The sequence below is a fragment of the Pollachius pollachius genome (genome assembly GCF_949987615.1).
Source record: "Pollachius pollachius genome assembly, chromosome: 6".
Classification (NCBI taxonomy): Eukaryota; Metazoa; Chordata; class Actinopteri; order Gadiformes; family Gadidae; genus Pollachius; species Pollachius pollachius.
The window spans coordinates 8,539,903-8,557,757 of NC_136939.1; the positions used below are offsets into that span (position 1 = coordinate 8,539,903).

Here is a 17,855-nt window from a genome sequence, read left to right on the forward strand (position 1 = left end):
AATCATGTTAAGAAATATGTGCCTGCCCGATTACGTTACAGGCCATACTAGTCTTTTAGGTTGTTTGAGACTCGAACCCTTGGGAAAAAAACGGACTTTGTAGCCCTGGGATGAAGCACAATCCATTCTGTGAACAGCACACTTCATCAAAGGATAAGGAAGTACAAACCAAAATTCCAAGCAGAGAGTAATTATTGAGCAGAATGCCAAATTAGCTTAAGCTTCTTATTGAGTTCTGGATAGCGGGGGGGATAACAGTGGCGTGTTGCTCGGCTCTTTGGGGACACGCGATCGGATCAGGGGTCCGGCGGAGGTAGAATCTGGTCGTGCTGGGAACAAGGGTCTTTTTTAATGTACTGCTAAATCTGGGCTCAGTTAGGATTGCTCTGGGTTCAGAGACCTGTTTCGCTGGTCCAGCTTAGGGGTTCCCAAGGGTTTCTCAGTGCCATGACCCTGACCCCTCTGTGGAGGTACTTGTGGCCCAGGACTCACAGAATAGAGGAAATCAACTTACTTTTTATATTGTTCTTCAATAAAGTATTCCTACAGTATGACTAAAGATCAAATCAAACAGACAAGGCATGTAGGAATGTCGGCATGATAAATGTTTGCTGTGTCCACCCTCAGATTTATCATGCCGACATTCCTACACGCCTTGTCTGTTTGATTTGATCCAAAGTCCAGCCTATGGGGGACCCAGTATCGACCAAAGAGTGGCCCCACTCTTGTGTGGTCCCCACTCTTGTGTGGTCCCCACTTGCCTTTTCTTTTACATCCACACGATAGGCAATACTGCATCGGATGCCGTGCTCTCGTCCAACCATCACTCACCCCTCACTCAAAGCATCAGACTCCTCGAAGACCAGTTTACTATCAGACAATTGCATCCAGACTGTCTCGGATTAGGAGCTCATCCATCTCCTCGCTTGTTCCCATAACAGCGGCTTGCCGGTGCGTACGTCCACGCGCGCGCGTGCTTGTGTGTGTGTGTATAATGCGTACGAGTGGAGTGCGACTAACCGCCGGCATGAGTCTCAGTCCTCGTCCTCTGAGGGGGTGAGTCAAAGTCCACTGGACTGCGATGGCATGCGCTGACAATAGAAACTATTGATCCCACTCACATTCCTGCCAATTCATCAACAACATGCAACGCATCACAGCGGAGGGGGGGGGGGGGGGGGGGGGGACCTTAAATAAGCCAAACTCTGCCCACGCCTATGGTCAGGCCAGAGCTACAGATGTTATGTTAGCATCACCATAACCTGAGGTTGGCTCAACAATGCTTTCTATAGGGTTACACTGCCAGTAGGGAACACCGGGTTGACTGTACATGCTACAGGGAATGGGAATGTGCTAAGAGTTTTAACTAGCTGGCTATAATCCCACAGGTCTTAATGTGCTCCTTAAAGCAGCAGTGAGAATAGTTGCTAACAGGCTGGGCTGTTAACACTTGGTGCCATGGACACAGGGACACAAATAGAAAATAGGATACAATGCTTATCGCACAAAACAAATGGTATGGGTATATTTGTAGCCGTCACTCACACACACACACACACACACACACACACACACACACACACAAATTGACACACCCTCTCCACCACAAACTCTCTCACACATACAAACACACACACACTCCACCACAAACTCTCTCTCTCTCACACACACACACACACAAACACACCCTCTCCACCACAAACTCTCTCACACATACAAACACACAGACACACTCCACCACAAACTCTCTCACACACAAACACACACACACAAACACACCCTCTCCACCACAAACTCTCTCACACATACAAACACACACACTCCACCACAAACTCTCTCACACACAAACACACACACACACACAAACACACCCTCTCCACCACAAACTCACACACACACACACACACAAGCACAACCACAAATGTTTGCATATATTCTAATTCTTTATCTGTTCTATTTGTTCTAACTTGTTTAATCTTGCTGATTTAATCTCCATAACAATTCGAGACAGTCGGCCCTAACGTAATGTGCGCAAACATACAGCAGCAGCAGCAGCATGCCATCGGAGATAAACATCTCAATGACAGCGTCATAAAAAAACCCCACCTTAATATCCACAACAAACACCAGCCTCAGGGGCACAGGCCTATCCACATGATGCATTTAAGGAAATCATGCACACAGAGAAATGTTTGTCAGCCCACTGTCAATGTCCTGAGGATGGATTTCCCCCACCGTGCACTCTCCAGTGATGAGGTGGGAAAGGGTTATTGAAACGTCAGAGCGACACACACACGACGAGCAGTGAATCGTCCGTGGTGATATCTTTAAAGGGAAGTCCTCAGCCCCAGCACGCCCTACCGGATAGCCCTCTGTTTTCTTCTGGCACCACTTCAGAAGAGCGTTGCGCTTCGATCCTCCGAACTCCCGCGCCAGTGCAGCCAAGGGGTCTTTTCTTTCCACACTGCCACCAGGGAAAACAAAGCAGTCATGTCGCAGAGAGAGAGAGAGACACATGGAGACATGGAGAGAGAGAGAGAGAGAGAGAGAGAGAGAGAGAGAGAGAGTTATTTCATCTGGTGTACGTTTAGGATGTGCAGTTGTCTCTCAATTCATTCTTCACGACCCCTGCCCCCTGCGTCAAACCAAACACATATGCATATGCGCACGGACGTACACATCTGCATCCGCAGGGTTCCAGGGTCCCAACACCCTAACACAACATTGGTGAGACTGCATTGTAAATACTGTACTAAAAGAGCAGAACACTAAGCCGAAAGGGCCGCAGTATGGGTGGTTGTCTTTGTTTTTGTGTTTTGCCAGGCATACTGTACATACTGTACAGTGATCAAGTGTAATGGTCGTTTTTATCAGCAAAAGTAAACTCTGCAAGTGCTTTCCAGAAAGGGATCCCTTGGGTTCAGGTCTGGCAATGGGGCCATTCCACACTAAACAACATTACACAACACTAAACAACATTACTTCATGCTCAACATTACTCCACACTAAACAATATTACACCATACTAAACAACATTACTTCATGCTCAACATTACTCCACACTAAACAACATTACACCACACTAAACAACATTACTTCATGCCCAACATTACTTTACACTAAACAACATAATACACACTAAACAACATTACACCACACAAAACAACATTAAACCACACAAAACAACCTTACACAAGACTAGACAACATTACTCCACACTAAACAACAATACTGTACACTAAACAACATTACTCCATACTCAACATTACTCGACACTAAACAACAATACACCACACTAAACTACATTACACCTCACTAAACAACATTACACCACACTAAACATCATGACACCATGCTCAACATTATTCCACACTAAACAACGTTACTTTATTCTCAGCATTACTCCACACTAAACAACATAACTTCATTCTGAACAACATTGCTCCATACTCAACAACATTACACCATGCTAAATATTACTCCATGCTCAACATTAATTCATGCTAAACAACATTACTCCACACTAAAAAGCATTACTCCACGCTAAAATACATTATTCCACCCTAAACAGACTTACTCCACACTAAACAACATCAGTTTATTCTAAAGAACATTACTCAATGCTAAACAACATTGATGTATGCTAAAGAAAATGACTCAATGCTAGACAACATCAGTGTATGCTAAGGAACATTAATCCATGCTAAACAACAATCCCCCCTGTTAAACATACTCCATACCAAAACATTTATATAGATCTCTGTGCAGCCGAGGGCAATGGGAATACCTTCGAAATGCAGCACAGGGGGCAACCATACATCTTTAGTATGGTGTAAAAAAGTGTGGCGAGGCAGTAAACAAAGAAACAAAAACAATAGCTGCTGCTGGTTTTGCTACCAGAACATCTGCAAGTGGTGTCATGGGGTAACAATGTATAGATTACTAACTCAATGTGTGAGAGTGAGATAAAAAGAGAATTTATAAACAAGCTCATAAACCAGCAGGTTGTATTGATCACGTTAGACTCTGAAGGGGTGACTAGTGACAAGAATTGACAGGTAGCTGATTGCCAATAACAAAGGATAGGGGGTCAGTAGATAAAAGCCTATCTTAGCCTTCTGTTAGTAATCCATTGGAAAGAGAGTGTGGAAGAATCTGTAATAAATGTTAGGACATTCCTAACAGATTCTCCAGTGTGTCTTTAGTTTGTTGTATCATTTACTTTTTACTCAGCAGTTTCTGTGATCCAGAGTGACCTAGATTGAACTGAGATACATGAAATTCGTGAGCAGGCAGAGGCAGAGCATGGGAGACTACTGGTTAGGCTGTGGAAATAGGGATCAAACATGGCAGCCATTTGGCTGAGAGTCAGACTCCCTAGCCAAACAGCGATAGCCTGCCAGGAAACTGCTCTCCAACACCACTTATTAGGAGAATCTATCATTTATTGCCAAACAGCAAATGGTGGTTTTACGATCAAATCTCAGAAATAGATAAAAGGAAGCATAAACAAACATTGATGCATTCTAAGAGGAAATGTACTGTTTTCTTAATGATGCTAAAATTAGTAGCAACATTAAAATATGAGAGAGAAATATATCTAGAAATGAAACAGTTGTGGTGATTACAATTTAGAAAACAATACAAGGCTTGTTCCACCTGGAACCAACTAGTTTATTATAATCTCACAACTGGGCTGTTCCCCTTATTCTGAAAAAAGATTTGCATTCTCAAAAGCTTGTTAGATGGTGCTTTTTCCTCGGTTGATAAGGAAGAAGAATAGTGTTGGTCATCAGTCTGCCAAGACGGGAACCTCACACTCTATTCTCAATGCACCAGATCAGGTTTGACATAGGGTTTGGAAGGCCGAGGCAGGGAGGGCGGTGGGAATGGAGGGTGGTAGGACCAGGCAGGGTTAGGGTTAGGTCAGGGCGGTGGGAGTGGAGGGCCCACCTCAGCTTGCTATTGGGCCGGTTGTAGCTGAAGGAGGCGGTGCGACCGGTGAGGGAGCCCGGGGCTTTGATGACAGACTCCAGGGAGGGGCTCTTCCTCATGAGGTTGGTGGGCTTCAGGTCGTCCCGACACCCCGTCAGCTTGTCTGGAGATGGGGACGGGGGAGGGAGAGTGGATAAGGAGTGAGTGAGACAAGATAGAGGAGAGCCTTATAAGGCCCTGAGTCAACTTGTCGTATCATTCATATCAGGACAATGATGGTCAATAGACTTCTCCACATGTGAAGGAATACACGTGTCTAAGCGTAAAATAGTGTAAATAGACCACATCAGTCTGACAAGTGTGATGGCTGATTTTAACAGACCAAATCAGAATATATATGGGTCGCAGAACATCCATTCACAAGCACACAAAACAACTGTGTCATACCAGAGAAGCAAAAATATGACCACTTAAGAACACAATAATACCATCAGTTTCCTGTTTATATCTTACTAGAGCTTGGTTTGAAATATTGCAAAATAATTTTCCATGATGATATCCTTACCTCTTTTTCAGTTTCACATATTTTAGGTTGATGGTATTGTGACTTTCCACAACATCACTCAATAAAAAGAACATTAAGGTCATTTTTTTTGCCAAAGGATAAGGTGCATAGAGACATGTTGCCTGTTGAACGCTGCTAGTTGTGTTGAGTACAAGATAACTAGGTATACATATGTGTGGGATCCTGGTGAATGGGATGCCATTCTGCACTCAGCCCTGACCATTCAAAGAATGAATATTGTGACATGTCTTTAGCATGAGCCGAAAGCAGGGCGCTGGACTTCACTGACAGACGATAAAGGAAAACAACTTTGGTTCTACAGCATTGTTGGTATAAAGACAGGGTGTGACTCTCCACTCAATCCACAGGGCACGTACCAGGATGAGAGAATTCCCCATAGTTGATCTTCCTCTCCAATGCCTTAGGGAGGGGCTTTATGTACGACAGCCTCTATAAAGAAAACACGGACTGCTGGTTGGAACATATGCAAACAATAGATAAGATGTTCATTTTTGCCGCAGCCAAATGTATACCTGGGTGGGAGAGACAGCAGCAGCAGGGGCAGACCGTACTGGGATCCCACTGAGAGGGCTTCTAGGGGTGGAGTGGATCAGTACTGTGTGTCCTGCTCCATCTGAAAGGATCGATACACACATTAGTTGCAATTTGGAGTATTGTCATGGGAGGAGAACCAAATTCAGGACAGTTATTAGCGTCTTTTTAAAGCTGTGCAGTGGACATTGCTAGACTTATTACATTTTGTGTAACGATTCGCGTGATTACATTTCACAGCACGCTGGATTACAGTAATGTCTATGGATTTTAGCCTACAAACACAAAGGCTATGGTCAACTTTTAAGTCATAAGGAATAACCTTAGAAAGATTTTCCTTTGCAATAACAGATCAAAAGTATCTTGTAGAATATCTGCAGGTGAGCGTTGTGATGTATGGTGGTGCACCCTCCTTTACACCTCACACTTGAAATATAAACTCTCTGCTAAATCAAAACCCCCAAAATAAAGCCCAAAAAACAAGATCATTTCATAATTTAACCCGAGCAACTGACGCGCTGCGTACGACCCACTGAATTTTGGGAAATGCTGCTTCGCAAGCTCCCATGATGTACCAACGAACCACCCAAGAAGTTCACTGAGAAAACTTTAAAAGCCATAATAAAACCTCAGTCCAGCCTGAAGCTAAAGTGCTCACCCAAAGCTTCCATCCATCCCCACCTCTCCCTTTTCCCATCATCCCCCCCTCCCTCCTCCCCTCATCACTCCAGCCATCTATGACACTGCAGCAGAGGGGCAGATGTTAATCTCCACCGGCAGGCCACACGGCCAACAGGAAACGTCGGTCTGTGTGTTTGTGTTTGCATTGGGGGGCGTGTGTGTGTCCGTGCGGGCGGCATTCATGGGAGGGTGCTCACTCGGTCCGACGGTGTCAAACGACTTGATGAGAGACTGGACGGTGGCGCCGCCATCGGAGTCGTCCTCTGTGTGGGCGTCGCCAGGCGAGTTGGGGGTCGTGGTTGTCTTGCCGATGCCACACCAGTGACCCACGCCGCCGCTCCCGCCATCTGTGCCGGAAACTCTCCCCTCGTCCCCTGGTGACCTGAGAAACATATGCACACACAGACAGTGCGAGGGGTTTCCGGTATACAGAGATTTAAAAAGAAGTACAAACAAGTTGGGAGGGTGAAATGCAACAGTTTTAAGGATCAAGGAAGCAATGGATGGAATGTGTGTTCTTATAACGCTTGGTTGAATGTTAAAGGGATCACAGAATATATTTGGTATTGGTCCTCAGTGTAGGTTGGAAATACGTTGTAGAGAGCAATTCTCTATTGGGTTTCTGCCCTGAGCTGCTGCTGCTGCGGTCATGACTAGAATACAAACATTTCTACTATCTTTCAAAGCAGGGCGGTTTTGGTCAATAATGACTTACTGGTTCTAGATAGCCGGTTCTATATTTGGAACACAATCTCCCATTGACATTCGTCCCAGTCCCTGAAGTGAACATTTGACCTCCAGAACCCCGATACTTTGTGTTTAACATGCATCTTGATGAATACACATGATTTATATGGAGGCAAATTCAGCTCTAAGCTATTCCGTTTAAACACACAAAACCAACACACCCAAACTGGAGTGGAGATACTTTATTGTTTGATCTACCCAATATACAACATTTAAACTGACAAATACCGTGAACACGTAGCACTGTGTATACCGTCACAGGTAAAAACAGCAATGAGTCTCTCTGTAAATATGACAATATAAATTAAAACCTTCCGAGTCAGAATAAACTGTGAAGATGATTCGGCAACTGCATAAACTGCAATAACGCCGCGATGATAACTGGATTATCAACAAATCCTGAGATGCAGAAACCAAAATCCATGCTTCTTCAACCCTACATAAAAGCAAAAGAACCATTTTGCAATTTCTCATCAGAAAGTGAACAAAACAAGGATTCAGGCATAATGGCAGAAATGATTTAACATCATCAGTGTTCATCGTTGGTATTTTAGAACTAGCCGTTTTAAGATACTTTGAAAACATACTTATTTTAGAAAAACTATCTTTCTGCTTAATGGTATGGCCTAAGACTATATAAGAGTAATTCTGAGAGGCACAGGTGGGTTTATTGGCTGTTAAAACTGCCTTATCAGCAGTGTTCTGCCAACATGGCTTTTAACTATTAAGTAATTCCCTGCTGAGGTGTATAATCACCATTGTCCTGAACATAATTATTGGCAGCGAAAAGTGGAGACTTTTGATGTAATGGGAAATCAATCGTCACAAATATAGTGTTTGGGACAGCGCATGTAATAGGTCCATGGCAATGTGTTCGCACCCCTGGCTCAACAACGCCATCTAGTGGTTTAATGTCCCCACTGCATTCTTTTTCTTGATTTCCTAAATTTCCATACACCTTTTGGATGTTTTAATGAACTGGTTCCAGTAAGCGCCTTCCCAGATATTAACTAAAAGCACCTATCACACATCTACCAGATGTTTCAACACAATAATCTGTCTAAAAGAGATCATTAAAATCAATTGATGGATATTGTATGGATTGTAAGAAAGCTGAACAAACTTCAATCAAGAAAAAAAAAACAATGTTGATATTCTAAGGCCAAAATACTGCCTGAAATGATCAGACTGACAACGTGCTTGTGTACTGTTTCTTGCAGTAGAACTGGACTTAGGCTGGACTAATAACTAGGTTGCTAGGCTTTGGCAATCAACACAATACTAGTTGAACGTTTGATTTATGATTCCTGGGTTCTTGTTTTTGACGCCTCTCTTTCTATCCAAACTAACTGAATTTTTGAATAGTGTATATGATTTCTTTAATCTAAAAAAAGGCACAAATGCAACTTTAAAAACAACATAAAAATACGATTTTTCTTCATCACAAACAAGAAAGTCACAGGTGTAAGCATACATTCACAAATAAAATAATAGAAAATAAACTTTAGAAGTTTCGTCAAATAAAAATACATGTTGAGACATAAATGCTTTTTTGTTTGCTGTGGCACAAACACAGTTACATGTCAAACCAGCATAGGATTTGGCTATGCACTGCTTGAACGACAGCATCCAGTCTGGCTTCTGTTCAGATGCATGCAGCACGTCAACGTCAACTACATGGAGAAACAATAAGTGCAAAGATAACACTGTCTTCAGTCTGCGATGGGTAAGGTCCCTGCCTTGGGGGGTGGGGGTAGGGAGGGAGCCCCCTCATCGGCCCTCCACAGCCGTCTTGGTGTCAAAAGTGGCCCCGGGGCCCATCCTGGGGAGAAGATGGAGAGAAGGGTCAGGGTGGACTGAAAGGCAGGAGACGTGTAATACATCACAGTGTTTTACGTAAGGTCAGTGTTTCTTTGGGGAGCAAGTTGTCCCTCGTCAAATGCAGTAATTACATTGGAACAAAGCGTTTTTTCAATGCTTTCTTTTCTTTTTCTTTATTTTGCATTGCATCATCAGTATGTTGGAAAACAATATGTGGTGGTTTGCGTAAATGAAACATTAGACTTAGTTTGACTTAAATGCAATCCAACTAGACATGCAAACTACTCTGCTACGTTGCATTTAAATGTGCGGCGCTTTAAACATCACCAGACTTAAAGCTAAGCAGAGCGACTACGTTTCTAATGAGCGTCGTCTTTATTGAATATCAATCTTAACCATGCAGCTGCCTTGCCCCACTACTAATCGCAATCAGCAAGCCCATTGGTTGCTTGGCTGATCCACAGCCTCTCCATCTGAAGCAGCGCATTAAGCCCATTCAGTGGAGTAAGCTCTCTGTCAGGTTTTTTGCTGAGTTGATAGTAATTATAATGAACAAGTATAGGTGTGCACTCTTCAAGCCAGCACCGTTGCTGCTGTCTGGGCGGCTGGGCCCTACACACTACCTTTAATAGAACTCCTCTACAAACTCGACATCATCCACCACTGAATGGACATAACAGTTCAATTTGGCTGTAAATGAATGCAAAATTATAAAATGGTACGTGGAGAAATGTGTTCATATGCTTAGCATGTAGGTTTGAATCATTTCACGGTGAAATGCACTTGGATGTGAAGTCCTGGCTGAATTAATCACTCAATTCATAAAATTGCTTTCATGCTCTCATTAGCATTATACTTTGCTACAGACTCCAAGTCAGTGTAATGACCATTGGAAATACGTGCTTTGCATTTCACTTTGTTTCACTGTAATAACAATTCAAATGTCCAGCTCGCCTCCAAAATATTTTCCATACTACGTCTTATCCAGTAAGTGAGCCACGATATGTTGCAGGGTCATGGCAGTCTGTAGGGACGGCATGACTCCTCGTTTCTCCTCTCCATGCCATCCCTCAGTCAGTAAGCACGATCATGACTCTCCACAGGATCTAACATGATCCACACTCCATGATCGCTATGCTACTCGTGTGCATCGGAAGCTGATGACACATAGCATGAGTCTCCTCCCGTCATGCCGTGCAGAAGGGCCGTCTAATGTCCACCGTTAGAGGCAGGTGATTTAACTCGTCCAACAGGAAAATAATAACAACACCGGAGGGAAAACAACAGAGGGCGCTGTATACACTTAACATGGACAGGACAAGGCACAGCAGATCCATCCAGAGAGTGCCCTTATAGAACATCGACAAGGACAACAGCCGGGGAGCCAGACAGGCATGTGGAGACAGTCAAGACAAGACAGTTGATGCCAGCAGAGGATGCAGACAGAGAGACAGGAAAAGGGAGCAGCAGCAGCAGCAGCAGCAAGAGCAGAAGGAGCTCACAAAGCAAGGGAAGGCGGCTTGGCTAAGGGTAGGGAACTCACCTGGACTTCTACATAGGGAGCCTTGTCAGAGGACCATCTTTGACACAATCATCTTGGGGTGCTGCCGGAGGAGGGGAGCGGACGTAGCATAACGGCTAATCGCAGGGAAAAGCTATTTTTGCTTTCGCTTCGGAATTGAAACGGGCTAATTGAAATTAGATTTTAATCAGCAGGTTCCATTTTAGACCAAACACTGGCTTCTATTGATTTTGTTGTTCTACACTAGAGGCGACATGTAAATGTTTAAACAACGTTTATTTGCCCCGGTTCCCGGATTGTGCAAATGAAGGTGGACAGGAAGAATACAGCAGTGTGTTACAACCAGGCAGAACTTGCCTTGCACATGTGCTCACGTAGACACACACACACACACACACACACACACACAAACAGGTGAGCTGCAGTAAAAGAGGCTGGTGGTGGTGAGGTGCGAGGGGTGAGCGTTACTACAGGGTGACAAAGTGAGAGACGGAGAAGGCCTCAGCTTGAAGGAGGTGAATATACACAAGGGGGAAATGTTGCTGGAGACCACTGCAAACAGAGCGTGCCAAATCCCCCCATCCGAACCACAGCCCAGCAAGCAAAGGATTTAAAATGGCACAATCCAAAGGTCTACATTATTGGCGTGCATCAGATTTTACTGGCAAACAATACATTCAAAACATGTATCCAAGTATGAATCCCTGATGTTGGATTTCAGCTACCTAAAATGAACTATGTACCAACCCCGGGAGAAAAGGAGACCATTCTACTGGTGCCAGTTCTGAATGTTGATTTATAAAACATGTACAACTTTAATGGGGGGGGATTTGTCAAAGCTCTGGCAGGATATCTCATGTCTGTGCGGTGCATCAGGAGAGATAGGGAACTGCAGCCCAGTGGCAAGACGTAGAATAAATACGCTGAGAGAGAGAGAGAGAAATGGAGAGAGAGAGAGAGAGACACCCAGACACAGACAGACAGACAGAGAGAGAGACAGACAGACAGACAGGGAGAGAGAGACAAACAGACACAGACAGGACAGACAGACAGACAGACAGACAGAGAGAGACACAGACAGGACAGACAGACAGAGAGAGAGACACACACACAGACAGACAGAGAGACACAGACACAGAGAGAGAGAGAGAGAGACAGACAGAGGGAGTGAGAGAGACACACAGACAGAGAGAGACAGAGAGAGACACACAGACACAGAGACAGGGAGAGAGAGACACACACAGACAGAGAGAGAGACACAGACACAGAGACAGGGAGAGAGAGCGAGGTTGGGGTGTCCAGTCCAGTGGAAGTTAACACATGGAAGTGGAGGAGGTACCTGACTCCCTGCAGGCCCTCCAGGTCGCTGGAGAGCTTGGCACTGCGGTGCTGCTCTTCCTGCAGCTGCCTGCGGAGGGCGCGCAGCTCCTGCTGGGCCTCCACCTTGATGTCGTTGGCCACCACCACCGCCGTCTGGAGGTCCGCCTGGAACCGCCTCCACTCCTCCTTCTCCTCCTGGGCAGGGGGAGGAGGACACCGGGGCAGGCATGTGATCAGGTGAATATCCTGCTCCATATTAAGAGGCGCTACGTGAAATCTGCGTGCTACGTGAATTCAGAGACAAAGGGTTCAGAGACAGCCAGCCCCACTGATCAATGGGCTAGCCCCACTGATACGCTGACCATGTAGGCAATTCGCTTTGTAGTGACCCCAGGTTGGATTCTGACCGGTCATGTGCTGCACGCCATTTCCTTCCTTCTTCAACAGACTTTCCTGTGTCTCTTACCTGCATATACTCTCTTACGCGTACAGACGCAAAACTTAAAACCACAGCATCCCATAGCACTGAGTCTGAGAGGCGGTGGATCAATTGGCACATTTTTCTTGTTGCATCACTATAGGCAGGTCAGTAGCAGTAAAAGCCAGTCAGAAAGTAAATACAAGAGGATTTGTGGTAGTAACTGATACGAAAGACACACACACACACACACACACACACACACACACACACACACACACACACACACACACACACACACTGGATAAAGAGACTCTCTGTTTAGAGACTCTTTATCCAGATGAACATATTGATGTTTCCAGTGAGAAATGATAACTGGGTTGATAAAGGCGTGGGTGGTGGATTTTTCAAATGTATTTCTTAGACACTCATGGATTCAAAAGAAATTTCAGTAAAAGTGATGTATGTGGTGAGGAACTGCGGAATAAGTTAGTGCCAATGTGCCGGCTGCAGTGAAAAAGTGCCTGTAATTGAACGTTTCAGACTGCAGTGGCGGTGCAGATGGCGGCTGGTTGCCTTACCTTCAATTGTCTCGTCAGGAGCTTGACCTGTCGCTCTGCATCCACCTTCTGCTCCTCCAGCTTCCTGACATGATCTGCAGAGACAAGGGGCCATGAGAAGGTCTTCCCAGCTGTGGAGAAGAACCCTCAGTACATTGTGGAGTACATAAATATTTGGCCCGTTTACACCTTTGAGACTGTAGTGTTGATTAAGGGCAATACAAATACAATTTAATTGAAGTGGATTGAGTTGGACTGCCACTCCCTTCACCTCAGGGTTCACAACAACAACGCACAGTGTGTCTAGTCAGGTACACACCGAGTAACAAACTGCGTTAACAAATCTTACCTTACAATGACCAAAAGGGTTTAACAGATAACATTAGCTGTGCTACCTTTGAAAAGCACATACAGCTATTAATATATGTTCATCTCATGAATTTGTTCGATTTCTCCATCGTTCTCATGAATCATTGTAATGGTAAATAGATACAAAATAATTACATGTTGATGATGATTAATTTTCAACAACACTCCCAGACTCCGTCAGCACATTTGAAAAGGTGAAGGCCATTGATTATCATTTTTGATCAAGCAATGATGAAGTCACGGGTCATTTCAACACTACGATGAATAATGGCCAGAATGGTGTATCTGGATTTATTCAGGGCCATCAGCCTATGGGGAGTGGGAGGCTGACGCTGTGGTGAACGGACCATGTTTAGGGCTCCCTGCCCTGTTGGTTTGTTGGTCAATAGCATGTTTCTGCAATGGAGGATGTTTGCAGTCTCAGAGCGGCAGTGCTAGGACCACATTTCTAAGACCGCATTTCTAGAACTGTATTTCTAGGACCACATTTCTATGACCTCTTATTTTACATTGTGTGCTCCTAGTAAGAAGAGGATTTTTATTTTATTTTTTTGACTGCCGTTAAGTGCTAAAATAGTGAACTGATGGAGGTAAATGGGCTACAGCATGCATTGTGGGATTAGATCATAAAACCTACGTAGGAACCCTGATCGACTATCCAAGCAGTTTTGTGGCAGGGTTACAGGGTTTGATGTCATACTTCATGATGTTGTAAATCAGAGAGCTTATAGTTGGGAGTCACAGATTTTCAATGGTCATTTAGTACACTGTCATCATTTGTTCACGTTATTTTCCCTTTAAGATTGCTGTTTCCTTTAATCAGGGAGGTTGTCATTGAGGACTTGCCTTCAGCAACGTTTATCCTGAGGTAATCCCCACCCTCACTAGTACATTATACAGCCTCGGGGAAAAGGACAGATTTGTTGTCATTGGGAGCACCTTAAACTGACCAAAAGCCTGTTAGCCTGCTATATGCTAAGCGTAAATTTATTTCTTGGCTTTAAGCGGTCTCTAAATGCAACTCCCAAGATTGACTCGTTTTTCAGCACGACTGGCCATGGAGCCTTTTAGAAAGAGGAAGAGGCTTTTTAACTCTGGTAGAATACAGAACATCAGTTAACGCTCAGAGCAAAAAGTCTGGATAAGCATCTCCACCCTGCTGCGAGACATAATACAGGAGAGCAGCCTGCTCACCAACCACTGGGCTGCTGTTCCATCCTCTCGCACTGCAGATTAGTGAGGATGGACATATTAGACAGATGTATAAGATCTTGGTAATTTCCCTAATTAACCAGAGGGAAAGACCTACGAGATTAGTAGCAGACCTGTTGTCACGTCTATCGGGAACCTGTGTCCTTTCAGCCTTGAAACAGGCAGTCAAAGTAGCTCCATTCCACCCAAAACATCTACTATCTGTGTCAGCCTGGTTGAAAGGGCAGGGCGGACCCCTTCATTCCCACACAGCGGGAAAGGCCCCGGAGGCCCTGGGAACAGAGCGGATACATACTCTCCATGTCCAGGACGGTCTGGTTGGTGTGGAGGTGGACGGCCCTCTGCTGCTCCACCTGGTCGTCCAGCTCAAAGATGGTCTCCTTCAGCTCCTTCACCTGGTTCTCCGCCTGGAGGCCCACCTCCTCCAGGGCGCTCACCTTGGACACCAGCTCCTGCTCCCGCCGCGCCGCACTCTCCTGGAGCTGCTGGCATCGGCCCTCCGCCTGCGTGGAGGGGGAGTGAGTGGGTGAGTGGGTATACACACATATTTTATATATTTGATCTATTTGTATTGTATATTTTATTCTTTTTTTTAAAGCACAGATAATACTGAGAATGTAATTCAAACATTAAACTGCATATCCTGTATGTGTATGTGACGAATAAAAACCTTTGAATCTTGAAATAACAGGATTGGAACACGGAGTCAGTCAAGACGTGGGTAAAAATAGATTTGTGTTAAGACTCATTGTTGGCTGGCACTGTGGCAGCGTTTATTCATTCAAGATTAATCTATGGATTTTCAAATCGATTCAAGCCCTGTGATGAAGCACCCATAGAGAAATGCGCTTTGCCTTGTCAAACGAGCAGCAATAGGAAAAATAAACGGTAAAATCTCCAACCATCTAAAAACACACAAAATTCGACATAGAATTCCTACTGATTCATTGCCTCATCATTTCAGCAGCAATGCCCTGCGCATTTTGATCCACCGCAATGTCCCAACAGGGACTGAACTTCAGCACATACGTCCAAAAATGACAGAGAGCAATAGGCAGGCTCACGGTGACTAATGGAAATTAACGTTCACGGTCTAGATGGGGTATGACGATCACTGCTCCTCTAGCCCGTTAAGCCCCTCTAAAGATCAACGTTGAGGCCCTTGTGAACAGCCCTGCTGTCGGGGACACTGACACATTACAGCAGCTCCCCTCAAGACCCAAGCCCATGGAGCCACTGCTAACGTAGCTGTGTGGTTCCCCAAGTGACATTGCATGACTCTAATAGAGCATGATGTGAGCAAGAGAAGCCGTGAACTCGCCTCACCCGCCCGCACCCATGTGGCAGAGGCCAGTAACATGAGTCAGAGAAGGTGTATGTGTCCGTTCACGTGTGTGTCACCCTAGAAAAGGCACCACTCTCTAACATTGTCCAACAATGATGGCATTGAATATGACAGGAGTGAGCACAGCCACACCCGAACTCCCACAATAAACATCTCTGCTGTTGTTTACCAAGTTAAGGGAGGGAAACCACCCTTACTGTTATGCCAACAACCACGCAAGTGCTAGTTGAGTGAACATGGGTTGTCAACAGCCGCAGAGAAAGCCAGTCTGCAGAGGGAATCCGTCCAAATGAATGTGCCAAATCCAAATGTGCAATCACAAGAAAGTAACAATGCTGCAAGGAAGTTTAACAAACAAGGAGCAATGATCTCATGCTTCGAATGGGAACACATTGGCTTCCTTAAGGACTGGAATGTTTTGAATCAAGAAAAATACATTTCACATAAGTCGCATGACATTTGATTTACATTTATTTTAACCAAAAGCTGCTATTAATCGAATGACCTAAACCTATACAATGTAAATTTTCCCCAATACACAATCAATTATTTTATTATTTTTAACAATAATGATTTGGAATAAAGTATATTCACATGAACCTTGGGATTTACTCTGCTCACCTTTGCTCACAGACCAAATTAGATTAAATCATTTTTTTAAACCAACTGTATGGCTCAAGTGAAAAGATACAGCGACTCTTAGTGTAACTGAAAACTTCTAATTTAATCTCATTCGACCAATTCTGAATTAGTCCAATAGGATTATAAATACACATTTATTTTAATTTATACTTGCACAGTTCGATGAGTGATTAATAATAGCATGTTCAAATTAAGTTCACAGTTTCCAGAAATCTTCAGCTTAGGGAATCCATCTAGATAATGAGTGCACTGTGTAAACGCCATCTGAATTTGAATGAATGAAGTCAAAGTGCTTTGTTCCACAGTTGAGCCTCATACTTTGCTTGTTTCATTCCTTATATGCAGCAGTTAAATGAACTCTTTCTCTCTGGAGTTAGTGTTTGAAAACAGAAAGGTCTCCTTTAAGCACAGTTGGCAAGTTAACTAGACCAACAATGTTGTCTGAATTTATTGAGTCACATGTGACTCACTCCCATGAATGCCCCGGATTAATATGCAATCGCACAAACGAACACTGCACGCACACACCCCCACGAAGCAAACCAATAAAAGTGGCCAACCAATAAACTGCAAAAGAGAGAGTTGAATAAACACAGCCATAATTCTTGTCCAGCAGATCCTCATAATATATATACAGCACAGGTGTAATAAAAGTACTCAATAAATAGTGGTCCGTACTGTCATATGCACTGGTACATTCAGTAATATAACTCTTCAAAATGTAGTGCATGCCGACTGTCTAACAAGAAACTGATTACATAAACAAATTATTTCCAACATTCCACAATCATGATATGTTACCCTGATAACGAGTCTTTCTAAAAACACAATTTTTTTCTATTTTTTGTTACATATGAGACATATTCAACCTTACCTACTTTTAACGGAAGGCAAAACATGAGTAGACCATAACAATATATTAAAATAATATTAGTATTTTCCTTAAAAATATTATCGCTATAACTTTTAGGGTTAGGGTTAGGGTTAGGGTTAATTTTCTAGTTCTCATATATACTCTCTGTACATGTACAGAGAGTATAACTGAGAACTAGAAAATATAGAATATGTATAATACTTCTAAACTGAGTGCAGTACTTTAGAAGAACCCTGATACCTTCGCAACTAAGTGCAGTACAATAATAGTACCCTCAAACCCTCTAAACAGA

General features: G+C 43.9%; 1 protein-coding gene across 1 annotated transcript in view; it reads right to left on the minus strand.

Moving 5' to 3' along the window:
* The window catches only part of specc1 (sperm antigen with calponin homology and coiled-coil domains 1), a 65,528-nt gene that overhangs the window by 10,910 nt on the left and 36,763 nt on the right, over nucleotides 1–17,855 (minus strand). The window contains exons 5-12 of the mRNA XM_079738548.1: nucleotides 14,998–15,205; nucleotides 13,143–13,216; nucleotides 12,163–12,338; nucleotides 6,931–7,115; nucleotides 6,034–6,134; nucleotides 5,878–5,950; nucleotides 4,954–5,098; nucleotides 2,362–2,464 (exon numbers count right to left, since the gene is read on the minus strand). Coding sequence (XP_079594674.1) covers nucleotides 2,362–2,464; nucleotides 4,954–5,098; nucleotides 5,878–5,950; nucleotides 6,034–6,134; nucleotides 6,931–7,115; nucleotides 12,163–12,338; nucleotides 13,143–13,216; nucleotides 14,998–15,205 — 1,065 coding nt within the window. The remainder of the gene's footprint in view (nucleotides 1–2,361; nucleotides 2,465–4,953; nucleotides 5,099–5,877; nucleotides 5,951–6,033; nucleotides 6,135–6,930; nucleotides 7,116–12,162; nucleotides 12,339–13,142; nucleotides 13,217–14,997; nucleotides 15,206–17,855) is intronic.